The sequence below is a fragment of the Mobula birostris genome, chromosome 19, assembly GCF_030028105.1.
Source record: "Mobula birostris isolate sMobBir1 chromosome 19, sMobBir1.hap1, whole genome shotgun sequence".
NCBI classification, from domain to species: domain Eukaryota; kingdom Metazoa; phylum Chordata; class Chondrichthyes; order Myliobatiformes; family Myliobatidae; genus Mobula; species Mobula birostris.
Window position 1 is genome coordinate 66205410 of NC_092388.1, and position 18974 is coordinate 66224383.

Consider the following 18974-nt stretch of genomic DNA (forward strand, 5'->3'; position numbering starts at 1 on the left):
GCCACCCTGAGATTTTGCTCTAAGGCCTCGAACCTATTACCTTGTTATTCAGAGTAGAACTGAAGTCCACTGACCTAGAGCTGACCAGGTTAGTTACTGGTGATCAGATTGACAGCAGACAACACAGATCAGTGGCACCACTCCAGTTTCCTACAAGTTACCTGTAAATATATTTGCTTCACATTTTTGCTCTCTATATTTTTACACCTTGCTTATTAACGATAGGCTTTGTGCTTTTATGGCTTGTTCTTCTACCTGAACTTTGCTTGTTGCTCTGCAAGTTTTTATTATTGCTAATTTCACTTGTTAAATCTCTGCAGAAATGTGGCTATTTTTCTTTGTTTAGGGGACCCATGTACTGACTCTACAAAATGAAAGTAGCTGTGAAGCCTTAACAGCAGCTTTCTCTGCTTTGATCGGTTTCAATGGTGGACGCTGGTCTGTGATGTTAAACTGGCACAACCAGACCAGTAGAGATCAAACTGTTTACCCTTGATTTGAGAACTTGGAAAATTCAGTTCATTCTCTGCAAATAGTGTAAGGAATGAATGCCTGTAACATTTCCTTGTCCTTTGAGACTAATGGTCATGTAGCATCCCTAATCTGCTAAAATATACTTCCAATTTCACCAAGTACGTCCATAATGTCTGTTCCATTGAACTTTTAAAGTTTTAAAAACTGAAAGCTGAACATTTATGAAACTTCCTTAATTCATGGTGACTAGTATTCAAAAAGTGTAATAATCCAGAAACATTATCACACTATCAAATTCTTAATTACTTGAGATAATTAGAAAGGAATTTTACAGATGGAGACACATGGGATTGCAGGTATTGCAATCTGAAGCAAAACGTAAAAACTCAATGGGTCAGGCAACTTCTATGGAGGAAAGGGGATGGTCAAATGTTTGGGTTGAGAATCTACTTCACAACTGAGATATTTCTGCAGATAGTTAGACAGATACTTTACTGATCCCAAATGATATTACAGTGGCATTACCAGTGCACAGATATACAAATATTAGGGCAGAAGTAAGAAAGAATGAAAAATAAGTTACCTCATACAGTTTAACAGGAAGAAGCCATCACTTCCCCAGCTATAGATTACCCTAATGGCTGAGGGTAAGAATGACCTTGTATACCGCTCTTTGGAGCAGCACAGTCAACCTTACTCTATCACAAAAAGTGCTCCTCTGTTCAGCCAAAGTGGCATGCAGAGGGCAAGAAACATTGTGCAGAATTGCCAGGGTTTTCCATAGGGGTCATTTGTTCTACCACAGCCTCCAGTGCGTCCAGTCTGACTCCTATGATGTTTAGTACATGGGATTAAATCCAAAAAAAATCAAGTTTTCAATTAATTCAATTCTCCACCTAATAAACATGTATAGTTCAGGTTTGTAAAAAATATTATTTATATAAGTAATGGTAAATACCATAAGCACATCCACAAATGTAACAAAGTTAATTGAGCTACCTTTGCTTTAGCCATAATCTGAGTTTCTGGGCCAACACAAATGAACAAAAACATCAGAGCAGTGCTGTGGAACAAAAAAAGACACAGATTGCTTGAGGAGTTTTGGGACCAGTGGGCAAAGGTGAGCTTCAAGGCAAGAGAGAAGGGCAGGGAAATTTCGCAGGGAAATTTCGTGTGGGAATGGGAGAAAGAGTTCAGGGCCTGGGCAGTGGAAGGGGATCCCAGTGATGCAGGGATTACATGTGGGTTGACTAAGAGGGGTTCACAGTTGTAGCTTTAGGGCTGAGTTGGTCATGGTTAAATGATGACTGGGAAACAATGAAGCTTCTGAAACTCTGTGTTCAACAGTGATTGAAGGTACGCCTCTAGTGTTTCCTGTAAATTATTTACCATGGAAAACTCAAGAGTTTAAAAAAAATCCTAATCTTACAACATGCAGTTTTCAGATGCTTTCACTAAGTTTTGATCAATTTAAAATGTGCATTTCAAATTGCAAGTTCCTTAATTTATTCACTTATATTCATTAAATTAATCCCACACTTCAAAGAATAATTTTAAATAATGAAACATTAATAAGTGATGTAACCAAGATTTAATTTGGGCTAAGGGTTTTAGATGCGAAGCCCTTAACGATCCCCCAGACGCGAAGATTACAATGCAAGGCTTGCAAAAGTTCCCTAACATTCCTCTAAATAGTAGCGATGTAACTTTTCCGGAAATAAATCGCGTTGGCAGCGAGCAAACGCGGTACCAAAGCAGCCGTTCGACACCAACACTGATGCAAGGAAGCTGGTGGAAAGGGCTCGTTAAAAACAGCCACGCACACATACACATTTATCTCGGCAGTTTAAAACATGCACGCAGGGAGACGGCGCGTTAAAACACAGGCAGATATTAAGAGCGAGAGAGATCACTGTAAAAATATCCACATACACAATTGCATCACGGCGCTCCAAAGCATGCACAAATCATATCTATATATAAAAACACACACACACAGATATAAAATACATTACAACTTGCACGCACATACGTTTTTAAAATGCTCAGAAAATATATGGAGCACATTAAGATTTGCGTGTTTGTGTGTTTGATAATCTAAACGTGCACAGGCTCACACACACTGTAGAATGCCTCTGGTGCAGTCCAGCAGAGAAATCCCAAGCCATGGAGACAGGCAGCGGCAACTAAGGAGGATGAGCGAGCCTGGTACCTGTTCAGCTTTGCCCTTTTCGCTCTCCTCCTCCCCCGTTTGCGTGGAGCTTCAGAGACCCCTCCTGTACAAGATGCTGATGCTTGTGTGAGAGAGAGAGAGAGAGAGAGAGAGCGAGCGAGGGCGAGAGCGAGAGAGAGAGAGAGAGAGAGAGAGAGAGCGAGAGAGAGAGAGAGTGTGTGTGTTTTAAAAAAGTCAGCAAAGACCAACAGTACGGGTACGTCCCTAGGAGACGACGGGCAAAGGGAGAGAGAGAGAGAGAGAGAGAGAGAGAGAGAGAGAGACACGTGATGAGTTTGGCGATCAGGTTGAACTGAGAGGAAGGGAGGGAGAGAGTGAGTGTGAGAAAGAGAGGAGGGAGAGGCGCAGCGCAGGAACCCACTGACTAACCCTCACTGTTATCTTTGCAATCCAGGAGGAAGAGGAGGAGGAGAGGGAGGTGTGTTTAACACTACTGCTGTCCACATCCACACCAACGCCATCTTGATTTCTTTCCGGAACAAACTTTTTTGTTGAAATTAAAAAGAAGTTTTGTCTCTCTTTCTTCCCAGCCATCACCATCCCCTGATGTCTCGGCGGAAACAAACCAACCCCAACAAAGTCAACCGTGAGTACCGCCCGGGACAAGCGCTTTAATGCATTCTTTGCCTTACTTGGGAGGATGCTGAAGTTTTTTTTGTTTTTTTGGGGGGGAGGAGAGGGTGAGGGTGAAGGGCGTTTAAAGGCTGAGGAAGGGGCGAGGAGAGGTAGGTTTCTCCGGCATCTACTCGGCGTAGCCCGCTGGCAACGCCGCAAAGCCCGGCTGGAGGTGGGAGACAGGGTGGGAAACGGGCACAGGGGATGGCGGGGGGGGGGGGTGAAGGCGTACATCCCAAACTGAGAGCAGGAAGGTGATGCTAGGCGCCCCTGACTACCAATCCATCTCTCCTTTCCCCCCTCGCCAACTGGGAGTGTGAGGAGCGCTTCCTCCGCCCGAACAAAACTTTGAGAAAACTTTTCGCAAACTTTTTTTACTGCTGGGCGAGGGTGAGGGGGGGACGAGTCGGCCTGTCTCCGGACCCGGCGCTCGGCCTTGCTCGTTGCCCAACCATCACCCATCACCCGCACCCTGGGCTGGGGCTGAGGCCGAGGGCCGGGGCACCGAAAGCCTCGCAGATTTCCGAGGAGCTTTGGCGTCGCGCCCCATCTCCGGCTCGTCCTTCATCGGTACCCGCTCCGCGATTCCGTCCCTCCGTCATCCCCTTCCTCCCCCTCTCCATCCCCTCCCTCCCCCTCTCCATCACTCCCTCCATCTCCCTCTCCCATCACCCTTCCCTCCACAATCGGCTCCCTTCAGCATCCCCTCACCCTCCATCTCCCCCACCCTTTCTCCCTCTTTCACCCCACCCTCCCCATCCATCACCCTATCACACCCTCCCTCCATCATCTACTTCTTCCATCATCTGCCCCCCCTCCAAAATCCGCCACCCCTCCTCCCACCATCATCCACCCCTCCTCCATCATCCGCCCCCCTCCATCATCCGCCCCCCTCCATCATCCGCCCCCCTCCATCATCCGCCCCCCTCCATCATCAGCCCCCTCCTCCATCATCAGCCCTCCCTCTATCATCTGCCCCCCTCCCAACATCATCTGCCCCCCTCCCACAGTCATCTGCCCCCTCCTCCATCACCCCACCCTCCCCATCCATCATCCTATCACAACCTCCCTCCATCATCTGCCCCCCTTCCCTCCCTCCCACACTCCATCCCACCATCATCCCCTCCCACCCTCCATCCCACCATCATCTCCTCCCACCCTCCATCCCACCATTATCCACTCCATACTCCCTCCATCGATCATCACCTCCCATCCATCCCCATCATCACCTCCGCCCTCCATCCCACCATCATCACCTCCACCCTCCATCCATCATCACCTCCCACCCTCCATCCCACCGTCACCTCCCATCCTCCCCTCCATCTGTCATCACCTCACACCCTCCTCCATCCCCATCATCACCTCCACCCTCCATCCCACCGTCATCACCTCCCACACTCCATCCCACCGTCATCACCTCCCACCCTCCGTCCATCCATCCATCATCACCTCCCACCCTCCATCCCACCTTCATCACCTCCCACCCTCCATCCCACCATCATCCCCCCCACCATCATCACCACCCTCCCTCCATCCATCCATCATCACCTCCCACCCTCCATCCCACCATCATCTCCCACCCTCCATCCCACCATCATCTCCCACCCTCCATCCCACCATCATCCCCCCCACCATCATCACCCACCCTCCCTCCATCCATCCATCATCACCTCCCACCCTCCATCCCACCATCATCCCCTCCCACTCTCCATCCCACCATCATCACCTCCCACCCTCCATCCCACCATCATCCCCTCCCACCCTCCATCCCACCATCATCCACTCCCATACTCCCTCCATCGATCATCACCTCCCACCCTCCATCCCCACCATCATCATCTCCCACTCTCCATCCCACCATCATCACCTCCCACCCTCCATCCCACCATCATCCCCCTCCCACCCTCCATCCCACCATCATCCACTCCCATACTCCCTCCATCGATCATCACCTCCCACCCTCCATCCCACTATCATCTCCCACCCTCCATCCTTCCATCATCCCCCCCACCCTCCATCCATCCATCATCCCCTCCCTCCCTCCGTCCCACCATCATCATCTCCCACCCTCCGTCCCACCATCATCATCTCCCACCCATCATCCCACCATAATCACCTCCCACCCTCCCTCCATCCATCATCCTCTCCCTCCCTCCATCCCACCATCATCACCTCCAACCCTCCATCCATCCATCATCACCTCCCACCCTCCATCCATCCATCATCCTCCCTCCCTCCATCCCACCATCATCACCTCCCACCCTCCATCCCACCATCATCACCTCCAACACTCCATCCCACCATCATCTGCTCCCACACTCCATCCCACCATCATCTCCCACCCTCGATCCCACCATCATCTCCCACCCTCCATCCCACCATCATCTCCCACCCTCCCTCCATCCATCATCCTCTCCCTCCCTCCATCCCACCATCATCATCTCCCACCCACCATCCCACCATAATCACCTCCCACCCTCCCTCCATCCATCATCCTCACCCTCACTCCATCCCAGCATCATCACCTCCAACCCTCCATCCATCCATCATCACCTCCCACACTCCATCCCACCATCATCACCACCTCCCACCCTCCATCCCACCATCATCTCCTCCCACCATCATCACCACCCTCCCTCCATCCATCCATCATCACCTCCCATCCTCCATCCCACCATAATCATCTCCCACCCTCCATCCTTCCATCATCCCCCCACCCTCCATCCATCCATCATCCCCTCCCACCCTCCATCCATCCATCATCACCTCCCACCCTCCATCCCACCATCATCATCTCCCACTCACCATCCCACCATCATCACCTCCCACCCTCCATCCCACCATCATCATCTCCCACCCTCCATCCTTCCATCATCCCCCCACCCTCCATCCATCCATCATCCCCTCCCACCCTCCATCCATCCATCATCCCCTCCCTCCCTCCATCCCACCATCATCATCTCGCACCCTCCATCCCACCGTCATCATCTTCCACCCTCCCTCCATCCATCATCCTCTCCCTCCCTCCATCCCACCATCATCACCTCCAACCCTCCATCCATCCATCATCACCTCCCACACTCCATCCATCCATCATCCCTCCCTCCATCCCACCATCATCACCTCCCACCCTCCATCCCACCATCATCACCTCCCACCCTCCATCCCACCATCATCCCCTCCCACCATCATCACCACCCTCCCTCCATCCATCCATCCATCATCACCTCCCACCCTCCATCCCACCATCATCATCTCCCACCCTCCATCCCACCATCATCTCCCACCCTCCATCCCACCATCAGCTCCCACCCTCCATCCCACCATCATCTCCTCCCACCATCATCACCACCCTCCCTCCATCCATCCATCATCACCTCCCATCCTCCATCCCACCATAATCATCTCCCACCCTCCATCCTTCCATCATCCCCCCACCCTCCATCCATCCATCATCACCTCCCACCCTCCATCCCACCATCATCATCTCCCACTCTCCATCCCACCATCATCACCTCCCACCCTCCATCCCACCATCATCATCTCCCACCCTCCATCCTTCCATCATCCCCCCCACCCTCCATCCATCCATCATCCCCTCCCACCCTCCATCCATCCATCATCCCCTCCCTCCCTCCATCCCACCATCATCATCTCGCACCCTCCATCCCACCGTCATCATCTTCCACCCTCCCTCCATCCATCATCCTCTCCCTCCCTCCATCCCACCATCATCACCTCCAACCCTCCATCCATCCATCATCACCTCCCACACTCCATCCATCCATCATCCCCTCCCTCCATCCCACCATCATCACCTCCCACCCTCCATCCACCATCATCACCTCCCACCCTCCATCCCACCATCATCCCCTCCCACCATCATCACCACCCTCCCTCCATCCATCCATCCATCATCACCTCCCACCCTCCATCCCACCATCATCATCTCCCACCCTCCATCCCACCATCATCTCCCACCCTCCATCCCACCATCATCATCTCCCACCCACCATCCCACCATAATCACCTCCCACCCTCCCTCCATCCATCATCCCCCCTCCTTCCATCCCACCATCATCACCTCCCACACTCCATCCATACATCATCCCCTCCCTCCCTCCATCCATCCATCACCTCTCACCCTCCATCCCACCATCATCACCTCCACCCCTCCCTCCATCCATCATCACCTCCCACCCTCCCACCATCATCACCTCCCACCCTCCATCCATCTATCATCATCTCCCACCCTCCATCCATCCATCATACCCTCCCTCCCTCCATCCCACCATCATCCCCTCCCACCATCATCACCACCCCCCTCCATCCATCCATCATCACCTCCACCCCTCCATCCCACCATCATCTCCCACCCTCCATCCCACCATCATCTCCCACCCTCCATCCCACCATCATCATCTCCCACCCACCATCCCACCATAATCACCTCCCACCCTCCCTCCATCCATCATCCTCTCCCTCCCTCCATCCCACCATCATCACCTCCAACCCTCCATCCATCCATCATCACCTTCCACCCTCCCACCATCCATCATCACCTCCCACCCTCCATCCATCCATCATCCTCCCTCCCTCCATCCCACCATCATCACCTCCCACCCTCCATCCCACCATCATCACCTCCAACACTCCATCCCACCATCATCTGCTCCACACTCCATCCGTACATCATCCCCTCCCTCCCTCCATCCCATCATCACCTCCCACCCTCCATCCATCCATCAACTCTCACCCTCCATCCCACCATCATCACCTCTACCCCTCCCTCCATCCATCATCACCTCCCACCGTCCATCCCACCATCTTCACCTCCCACCCTCCATCCCACCATCATCACCTCCTACCCCTCCTCCATCCATCATCACCTCCCACCGTCCATCCCACTATCTTCACCTCCTACCCTCCCTCCATCCATCATCACCTCCTACCCTCCCTCCATCCATCATCACCTCCCACCCTCCATCCCACCATCATCCCCTCCCACCATCATCACCACCCTCCCTCCATCCATCCATCATCACCTCCCACCCTCCATCCCACCATCATCTCCCACCCTCCATCCCACCATCATCCCATCCCACTCTACATCCATCCATCACCTCCCACCGTCCATCTCACCATCTTCACCTCCTACCCTCCCTCCATCCATCATCACCTCCCACACTCCATCCATCCATCATCCCCTCCCTCCATCCCACCATCATCACCTCCCACCCTCCATCCCACCATCATCACCTCCCACCCTCCATCCCACCATCATCCCCTCCCACCATCATCACCACCCTCCCTCCATCCATCCATCCATCATCACCTCCCACCCTCCATCCCACCATCATCATCTCCCACCCTCCATCCCACCATCATCTCCCACCCTCCATCCCACCATCAGCTCCCACCCTCCATCCCACCATCATCTCCTCCCACCATCATCACCACCCTCCCTCCATCCATCCATCATCACCTCCCATCCTCCATCCCACCATAATCATCTCCCACCCTCCATCCTTCCATCATCCCCCCACCCTCCATCCATCCATCATCACTCCCACCCTCCATCCCACCATCATCATCTCCCACTCTCCATCCCACCATCATCACCTCCCACCCTCCATCCCACCATCATCATCTCCCACCCTCCATCCTTCCATCATCCCCCCACCCTCCATCCATCCATCATCCCCTCCCACCCTCCATCCATCCATCATCCCCTCCCTCCCTCCATCCCACCATCATCATCTCGCACCCTCCATCCCACCGTCATCATCTTCCACCCTCCCTCCATCCATCATCCTCTCCCTCCCTCCATCCCACCATCATCACCTCCAACCCTCCATCCATCCATCATCACCTCCCACACTCCATCCATCCATCATCCCCTCCCTCCATCCCACCATCATCACCTCCCACCCTCCATCCCACCATCATCACCTCCCACCCTCCATCCCACCATCATCCCCTCCCACCATCATCACCACCCTCCCTCCATCCATCCATCCATCATCACCTCCCACCCTCCATCCCACCATCATCATCTCCCACCCTCCATCCCACCATCATCTCCCACCCTCCATCCCACCATCATCATCTCCCACCCACCATCCCACCATAATCACCTCCCACCTCCCTCCATCCATCATCCCCCCTCCTTCCATCCCACCATCATCACCTCCCACACTCCATCCATACATCATCCCCTCCCTCCCTCCATCCATCCATCACCTCTCACCCTCCATCCCACCATCATCACCTCCACCCCTCCCTCCATCCATCATCACCTCCCACCCTCCCACCATCATCACCTCCCACCCTCCATCCATCTATCATCATCTCCCACCCTCCATCCATCCATCATACCCTCCCTCCCTCCATCCCACCATCATCCCCTCCCACCATCATCACCACCCTCCCTCCATCCATCCATCATCACCTCCCACCCTCCATCCCACCATCATCTCCCACCCTCCATCCACCATCATCTCCCACCCTCCATCCCACCATCATCATCTCCCACCACCATCCCACCATAATCACCTCCCACCCTCCCTCCATCCATCATCCTCTCCCTCCCTCCATCCCACCATCATCACCTCCAACCCTCCATCCATCCATCATCACCTTCCACCCTCCCACCATCCATCATCACCTCCCACCCTCCATCCATCCATCATCCTCCCTCCCTCCATCCCACCATCATCACCTCCCACCCTCCATCCCACCATCATCACCTCCAACACTCCATCCCACCATCATCTGCTCCCACACTCCATCCGTACATCATCCCCTCCCTCCCTCCATCCCATCATCACCTCCCACCCTCCATCCATCCATCAACTCTCACCCTCCATCCCACCATCATCACCTCTACCCCTCCCTCCATCCATCATCACCTCCCACCGTCCATCCCACCATCTTCACCTCCCACCCTCCATCCCACCATCATCACCTCCTACCCTCCCTCCATCCATCATCACCTCCCACCGTCCATCCCACTATCTTCACCTCCTACCCTCCCTCCATCCATCATCACCTCCTACCCTCCCTCCATCCATCATCACCTCCCACCCTCCATCCCACCATCATCCCCTCCCACCATCATCACCACCCTCCCTCCATCCATCCATCATCACCTCCCACCCTCCATCCCACCATCATCTCCCACCCTCCATCCCACCATCATCCCATCCCACTCTACATCCATCCATCACCTCCCACCGTCCATCTCACCATCTTCACCTCCTACCCTCCCTCCATCCATCATCACCTCCCACCCTCCCTCCATCCATCATCTCCCCTCCTTCCATCCCACCATCATCACCTCCCACCCTCCCTCCATCCATCATCCACCCTCCTTCCATCCCACCATCATCACCTCCCACACCCTCCCTCCCTCCATCCATCCATCACCTCTCACCCTCCATCCCACCATCATCACCTCCACCCCTCCCTCCATCCATCATCACCTCCCACCCTCCCACCATCATCACCTCCCACCCTCCATCCATCTATCATCATCTCCCACCCTCCATCCATCCATCATACCCTCCCTCCCTCCATCCCACCATCATCCCCTCCCACCATCATCACCACCCTCCCTCCATCCATCCATCATCACCTCCCACCCTCCATCCCACCATCATCACCTCCCACCCTCCATCCCACCATCATCTCCACCCCCTCCATCCCACCATCATCATCTCCCACCCACCATCCCACCATCATCACCTCCCACCCTCCCTCCATCCATCATCCTCTCCCTCCCTCCATCCCACCATCATCACCTCCAACCCTCCATCCATCCATCATCACCTCCCACACTCCATCCATCCATCATCCCCTCCCTCCCTCCCACCATCATCACCTCCCACCCTCCATCCCACCATCATCTCCCACCCTCCATCCCACCATCATCCCCTCCCACCATCATCACCACCCTCCCTCCATCTCACCATCATCTCCCACCCTCCATCCCACCATCATCATCTCCCACCCTCCATCCCACCATCATCTCCCACCCTCCATCCCACCATCATCATCTCCCACCCACCATCCCACCATAATCACCTCCCACCCTCCCTCCATCCATCATCCTCTCCCTCCCTCCATCCCACCATCATCACCTCCAACCCTCCATCCATCCATCATCACCTCCCACACTCGATCCATCCATCATCCTCTCCCTCCCTCCCACCATCATCACCTCCCACCCTCCATCCCACCATCATCCCCTCCCACCATCATCACCACCCTCCCTCCATCTCACCATCATCATCTCCCATCCTCCATCCCACCATCATCTCCCACCCTCCAACCCACCATAATCATCTCCCACCCTCCTTCCATCCATCATCCCCTCCCTCCCTCCTTCCATCCATCATCCCCTCCCTCCCTCCATCCCACCATCATCACCTCCCACACTCCATCCATCCATCATCCCCTCCCTCCCTCCATCCCACCATCATCACCTCTTTCCCTCCATCCCACCATCATCCCCTCCATCCATCCTACCATCATCCCCTCACTCCCTCCATCCCACCATCATCCCCTCCCTCCATCCCACCATCATCACCTCCCACCCTCCGTCCATCCATCCATCATCATCTCCCACCCTCCATCCATCCATCACCTCCCACCCTCCGTCCATCCATCACCTCTCACTCCCTCCATCCCACCACCATCACCTCCCACCCTCCATCAATCCATCACCTCCCACCCTCCATCCCACCATCATCCCCTCCCACTCTCCATCCATCCATCACCTCCCACCGTCCATCTCACCATCTTCACCTCCTACCCTCCCTCCATCCATCATCACCTCCCACCCTCCCTCCATCCATCATCCCCCCTCCTTCCAACCCACCATAATCACCTCCCACCCTCCCTCCATCCATCATCCTCTCCCTCCCTCCATCCCACCATCATCACCTCCAACCCTCCATCCATCCATCATCACCTCCCACACTCCATCCATCCATCATCCCTCCCTCCCTCCCACCATCATCACCTCCCACCCTCCATCCCACCATCATCACCTCCCACCCTCCATCCCACCATCATCCCCCCACCATCATCACCACCCTCCCTCCATCCATCCATCATCACCTCCCACCCTCCATCCCACCATCATCATCTCCCACCCTCCATCCCACCATCATCTCCCACCCTCCATCCCACCATCATCATCATCTCCCACCCACCATCCCACTATAATCACCTCCCACCCTCCCTCCATTCATCATCCTCTCCCTCCCTCCATCCCACCATCATCACCTCCAACCCTCCATCCATCCATCATCACCTCCCACACTACATCCATCCATCATCCCCTCCCTCCCTCCCACCATCATCACCTCCCACCCTCCATCCCACCATCATCACCTCCCACCCTCCATCCCACCATCATCCCCTCCCACCATCATCACCACCCTCCCTCCATCCATCCATCATCACCTCCCACCCTCCATCCCACCATCATCTCCCACCCTCCATACCATCATCCCCTCCCACCATCATCACCACCCTCCCTCCATCCCACCATCATCTCCCACCCTCCATCCCACCATAATCATCTCCCACCCTCCTTCCATCCATCATCCCCTCCCTCCCTCCTTCCATCCATCATCCCCTCCCTCCCTCCATCCCACCATCATCACCTCTCACCCTCCATCCCACCATCATCCCCTCCATCCATCCTACCATCATCCCCTCACTCCCTCCATCCCACCATCATCCCCTCCCTCCATCCCACCATCATCACCTCCCACCCTCCGTCCATCCATCCATCATCATCTCCCACCCTCCATCCATCCATCACCTCCCACCCTCCATCCATTCATCACCTCTCACTCCCTCCATCCCACCACCATCACCTCCCACCCTCCATCCATCACCTCCCACCCTCCATCCCACCATCATCCCCTCCCACTCTACTTCCATCCATCACCGCCCACTGTCCATCTCACCATCTTCACCTCCTACCCTCCCTCCATCCATCATCACCTCCCACTCTCCTCATCCATCATCCTCCCTCCTTCCAACCCACCATCATCACCTCCCGCCCTCCATCCCACCATCATCACCTCCCACACTCCATCCATACATCATCCCCTCCCTCCCTCCATCCATCCATCACCTCTCACCCTCCATCCCACCATCATCACCTCCACCCCTCCCTCCATCCATCATCACCTCCCACCCTCCATCCATCATCACCTCCCACCCTCCATCCATCATCATCTCCCACCCTCCATCCATCCATCATCACCTCCCACCCTCCATCCCACCATCATCATCTCCCACCCTCCATCCCACCATAATCACCTCCCACCCTCCCTCCATCCATCATCCTCTCCCTCCCTCCATCCCAGCATCATCACCTCCAACCCTCCATCCATCCATCATCACCTCCCACACTCCATCCATCCATCATCCCCTCCCTCCTTCCCACCATCATCACCTCCCACCCTCCATCCCACCATCTCCTCCCACCCTCCATCCCACCATCATCACCACCCTCCCTCCATCCATCCATCATCACCTCCCACCCTCCATCCATCCATCATCCTCTCCCTCCCTCCATCCCACCATCATCACCTCCAACCCTCCATCCATCCATCATCACCTCCCACCCTCCATCCATCCATCATCCTCCCTCCCTCCATCCCACCATCATCACCTCCCACCCTCCATCCCACCATCATCACCTCCAACACTCCATCCCACCATCATCTGCTCCCACACTCCATCCGTACATCATCCCCTCCCTCCCTCCCTCCGTCCCACCATCACCTCCCACCCTCCATCCATCCATCCATTCATCACCTCTCACCCTCCATCCCACCATCATCTCCCACCCTCCATCCCACCATAATCACCTCCCACCCTCCCTCCATCCATCATCCTCTCCCTCCCTCCATCCCAGCATCATCACCTCCAACCCTCCATCCATCCATCATCACCTCCCACACTCCATCCATCCATCATCCCCTCCCTCCTTCCCACCATCATCACCTCCCACCCTCCATCCCACCATCTCCTCCCACCCTCCATCCCACCATCATCACCACCCTCCCTCCATCCATCCATCATCACCTCCCACCCTCCATCCATCCATCATCACCTCCCACCCTCCATCCCACCATCATCATCTCCCACCCTCCATCCCATCATCTCCCACCCTCCATCCCACCATCATCTCCCACCCTCCATCCCACCATCATCATCTCCCACCCACCATCCCACCATAATCACCTCCCACCATCCCTCCATCCATCATCCTCTCCCTCCCTCCATCCCACCATCATCACCTCCAACCCTCCATCCATCCATCATCCTCCCTCCCTCCATCCCACCATCATCACCTCCCACCCTCCATCCCACCATCATCACCTCCAACACTCCATCCCACCATCATCTGCTCCCACACTCCATCCGTACATCATCCCCTTCCTCCCTCCCTCCATCCCACCATCACCTCCCACCCTCCATCCATCCATCCATTCATCACCTCTCACCCTCCATCCCACCATCATCACCTCTACCCCTCCCTCCATCCATCATCACCTCCCACCGTCCATCCCACCATCTTCACCTCCCACCCTCCATCCCACCATCATCACCTCCTACCCTCCCTCCATCCATCATCACCTCCCACCCTCCATCCCACCATCATCTGCTCCCACACTCCATCCATACATCATCCCCTCCCTCCCTCCATCCCACCATCACCTCCCACCCTCCATCCATCCATCACTTCTCACCCTCCATCCCACCATCATCACCTCCACCCCTCCCTCCATCCATCATCACCTCCCACCCTCCATCCCACCATCATCCCCTCCCTCCCACTGTCCCTCCATCCATCCATCATCATCTCCCACCCTCCATCCATCCACCATCATCTCCCACTCTCCATCCATCCACCCATCACCTCCCACCCTCCATCCCACCATCTTCACCTCTTACCCTCCCTCCATCCATCATCACCTCCCACCCTCCATCCCACCATCATCCCCTCTCACCGTCCATCCATCCATCATACCCTCCCACCCTCCATCCATCCATCACTTCTCACTCCCTCCATCCCAATACCATCACCTCCCACCCTCCATCCATCCATCACCTCCCACCCTCCATCCCACCATCATCACCTCCCTCCCTCCATCCCACCATCATACCCTCCCACCCTCCATCCCACCATCACCTCCCACCTTCCCTCCCTCCCACTTTTCATCCATCCATCACCTCCCACCCTCCATCCCACCATCTTCACCTCCTACCCTCCCTCCATCCATCATCACCTCCCACCCTCCACCCCACCAGTATCCCCTCCCACCCTCCATCCCACCATCATCCCCTCTCACCCTCCATCCATCCATCATACCCTCCCACCCTCCATCCATCCATCATCACCTCCGACCCTCCATCCCACCATCATCACCTCCGACCCTCCATCCCACCATCATCACCTCCCACCCTCCTCCATCCACCATCACCTCTCACCCTCCCCCATCCATCCATCACCTCCCACCTTCCCTCAATCCATCTGCTCCCACCCTCCCTCCATCCATCATCACATCCCACCCTCCCTCCATCCCACCATAATCACCTCCCATCCTCCATCCCACCATCATCCCCTCCCACCCTCCCTCCATCCATCTATCACTTCCCACCCTCCATCCCACCTTCATCACCTCCCACCCTCATTCCATCCACCATCATCACCTCCCACCCTCCATACCACCATCACCTCCCACCTTCTCTCCAGCCATCACCTCCCACCCTCCATCCCACTATCATCAACTCCCAACCTTCATCCCACCATCATCACCTCCCACCCTCCATCCCACCCTCATCAACTCCTACCCTCCATCCCACCATCATCACCTCCCACCCTCCATCCATCCATCATCCCCTCCCTCCCGCCATCCCACCAGCATCACCTCCCACCCTCCCTCCATCCCACCATCATCCCCTCCCACCCTCCCTCCCTCCACCACCATCCCCTCCCACCCTCCCTCCCCCCCACCATCACCTCCCACCCTCCCTCCCTCCCACCACCATCACCTACCACCCTCCCTCCCTCCCACCACCATCACCTCCCACCCTCCATCCCACCATCATCACCACCGACCCTCCATCCCACCATCATCACCTCCCACCCTCCATCCCACCATCATCACCTCCAACACTCCATCCCACCATCATCTGCTCCCACACTCCATCCGTACATCATCCCCTCCCTCCCTCCCTCCATCCCATCATCTCCCACCCTCCATCCCACCATCATCTCCCACCCTCCATCCCACCATCATCATCTCCCACCCACCATCCCACCATAATCACCTCCCACCATCCCTCCATCCATCATCCTCTCCCTCCCTCCATCCCACCATCATCTCCTCCCACACTCCATCCCACCATCATCACCTCCCACCCTCCATTCCACCATCCATCACCTCCCTCCATCCATCCATCAGCTCCCACCCTTCATCCCCCATCATCACCTCCGACCCTCCATCCCACCATAATCACCTCCCATCCTCCATCCCACCATAATCACCTCCCACCCTTCATCCCACATCATCACCTCCCACCCTCCATCCCACCATCATCACCTCTCACCATCATCACCACCCTCCCTCCATCCATCCATCATCACCTCCCACCCTCCATCCCACCATCATCATCTCCCACCCTCCATCCCACCATCATCACCACCCTCCCTCCATCCATCCATCATCACCTCTCACCCTCCATCTCCCATCATCACCTCCACCCTGCATCCCACCATCATCACCTTCACCCTCCATCCCCATCATCACCTCCCACCCTCCCTCCATCCATCCATCACCTCCCACCCTCCATCCCACCATCATCTCCCACCCTCCATCCCACCATCATCACCTCCCACCCTCCATCCCACCATCATCTCCCACCCTCCATCCATCCATCATCCCCTCCCTCCCTCCATCCCACTAGCATCACCTCCCATCCTCCATCCCACCATCATCACCTCCTGCCCTCCCTCCATCCCACCACCATCCCCTCCCACCCTCCCTCCCTCCCACCACCATCACCTCCCACCCTCCCTCCCTCCCACCACCATCACCTCCCACCCTCCCTACCTCCCACCACCATCACCTCCCACCCTCCATCCATTCATCAACTCCCTCCCTCCATCCCACCATCATCTCCTCCCACACTCCATCCCACCATCATCACCTCCCACACTCCATCCCACCATCATCCCCTCCCTGCCTACATCCATTAAATCACCTCCTTCCTTCCATCCATCAACTCCTTCCCCATCCATCCATCACCTCCCATCCTCCATCCATCCATCCCCTCCCACCCTCCATCCCACCATCATCACCTCCCACCCTCCCTCCATCCATCCATCAGCTCCCACTCTCCATCCCACCATCATCACCTCCCACCCTCCATCAGCCCTTTCCATAATCTCCTCCCTCCAATCCTTCTGACCATCTCTTCCTCCCTCCAGTCCTCCCAATCATCTGCTTCCCTACCTCCATCACCCCCTTCCTCCAGCATCCCCTCACTCCTTACCACTACAATCCCCTACCAATCTCCTCCCCTCTCTCCCTCCACATCCCCACAACTCCTTCCCTCAACATCCCCTCCCCCTCCATTTCCCCCACCCTTCCCACTCTCTCCCACCCCTTCCAACATCCTATCACACCCTCCCTCCATCATCCCCTCCCTCCCTCCATCAGCCTTTTCCACAATCCCCTCCCTCCACCTGCCCATCCTTCTGACCATCTCTTCCTCCCTCCAGTCCTCCCATCACCTCCTTCCCTACGTCCATCATCCCTTCCTTACCTCCATCATCCCTTCCCTACCTCCATCATCCCCTTCCTCCAGCATCCCCTCACTCTTTACCACTACAATCCCCTACCAATCTCCTCCCCTCTCTCCCGCCACATCCCCTCCACTCCTTCCCTCAACATCCCCTCCCCCTCCCTCCATATCCCCACCCCTTCCCCCTCTCCCTCCCACCCTCCACATCTCCTCTACATCCTCTCCCACTCCACATTCTCCATCCCTACACCCTCTCCCCTACACATCCTCCCTCCCTATACATCCCCTTACCTTCCCTCCCTCCACATCCCCTCACCTTCCCTCCCCCCTCATCCCCTCACCTTCCCTCCCTCCTCATCCCCTTACCTTCCCTACCTCCTCATCCCCTCACCCTCCCTCCCTCCACATCCCCTCACCCTCCCTCCCTCCACATCCCCTCCACTCGCTCCACACTCCCTTCCCCTCCCTCCCTCCACATCTCCTCCCCGTCCAACCCTCCAGACCCATTCACCCTCCCCCCGCTCACCCTCCACATCCTCTCCCTCCCTCTCTCTGTCAGTCTTCCCTCCACAATCTGCTCCCTCCGTCTCCCCCACCTTCACCCATCTCTCCCAGCCACCCTCCACCTTCCATCATTCTCTCACACCCTTCCGCCCTCCCTCTTTGCCCTCTGTTCCTCCATCATCCGTCCTTCCCTCCACCATCCCTTCTCCATCCTGGCACATTCCCTCCCCCTCCCTCCCTCCGTCAACTCCTCCACACTTCCTCCCTCCATCATCCCCTCACCTTCCCTCTACAACCCTATCCCCTC

The 18974-nt window shown here is 56.0% G+C and overlaps 1 protein-coding gene across 8 annotated transcripts in view; it reads left to right on the plus strand.

Moving 5' to 3' along the window:
- Nucleotides 1-2604: 2604 nt before the first annotated feature.
- Nucleotides 2605-18974, plus strand: part of LOC140212661 (ras-responsive element-binding protein 1-like) — a 259910-nt gene continuing 243540 nt past the window's right edge. For 3 of the 8 annotated variants that reach the window (XM_072283761.1, XM_072283756.1, XM_072283758.1), the window contains exons 1-2: nt 2942-3125; nt 3238-3293. In XM_072283761.1, coding sequence (XP_072139862.1) covers nt 3254-3293 — 40 coding nt within the window. In that variant the 5' untranslated portion in view covers nt 2942-3125; nt 3238-3253. Of the gene's footprint in view, nt 2683-2878; nt 2904-2941; nt 3126-3237; nt 3294-18974 lie in introns of those variants that run through there. The other 5 variants (XM_072283757.1, XM_072283759.1, XM_072283753.1 and 2 more) reach the window with 4 other exon arrangements.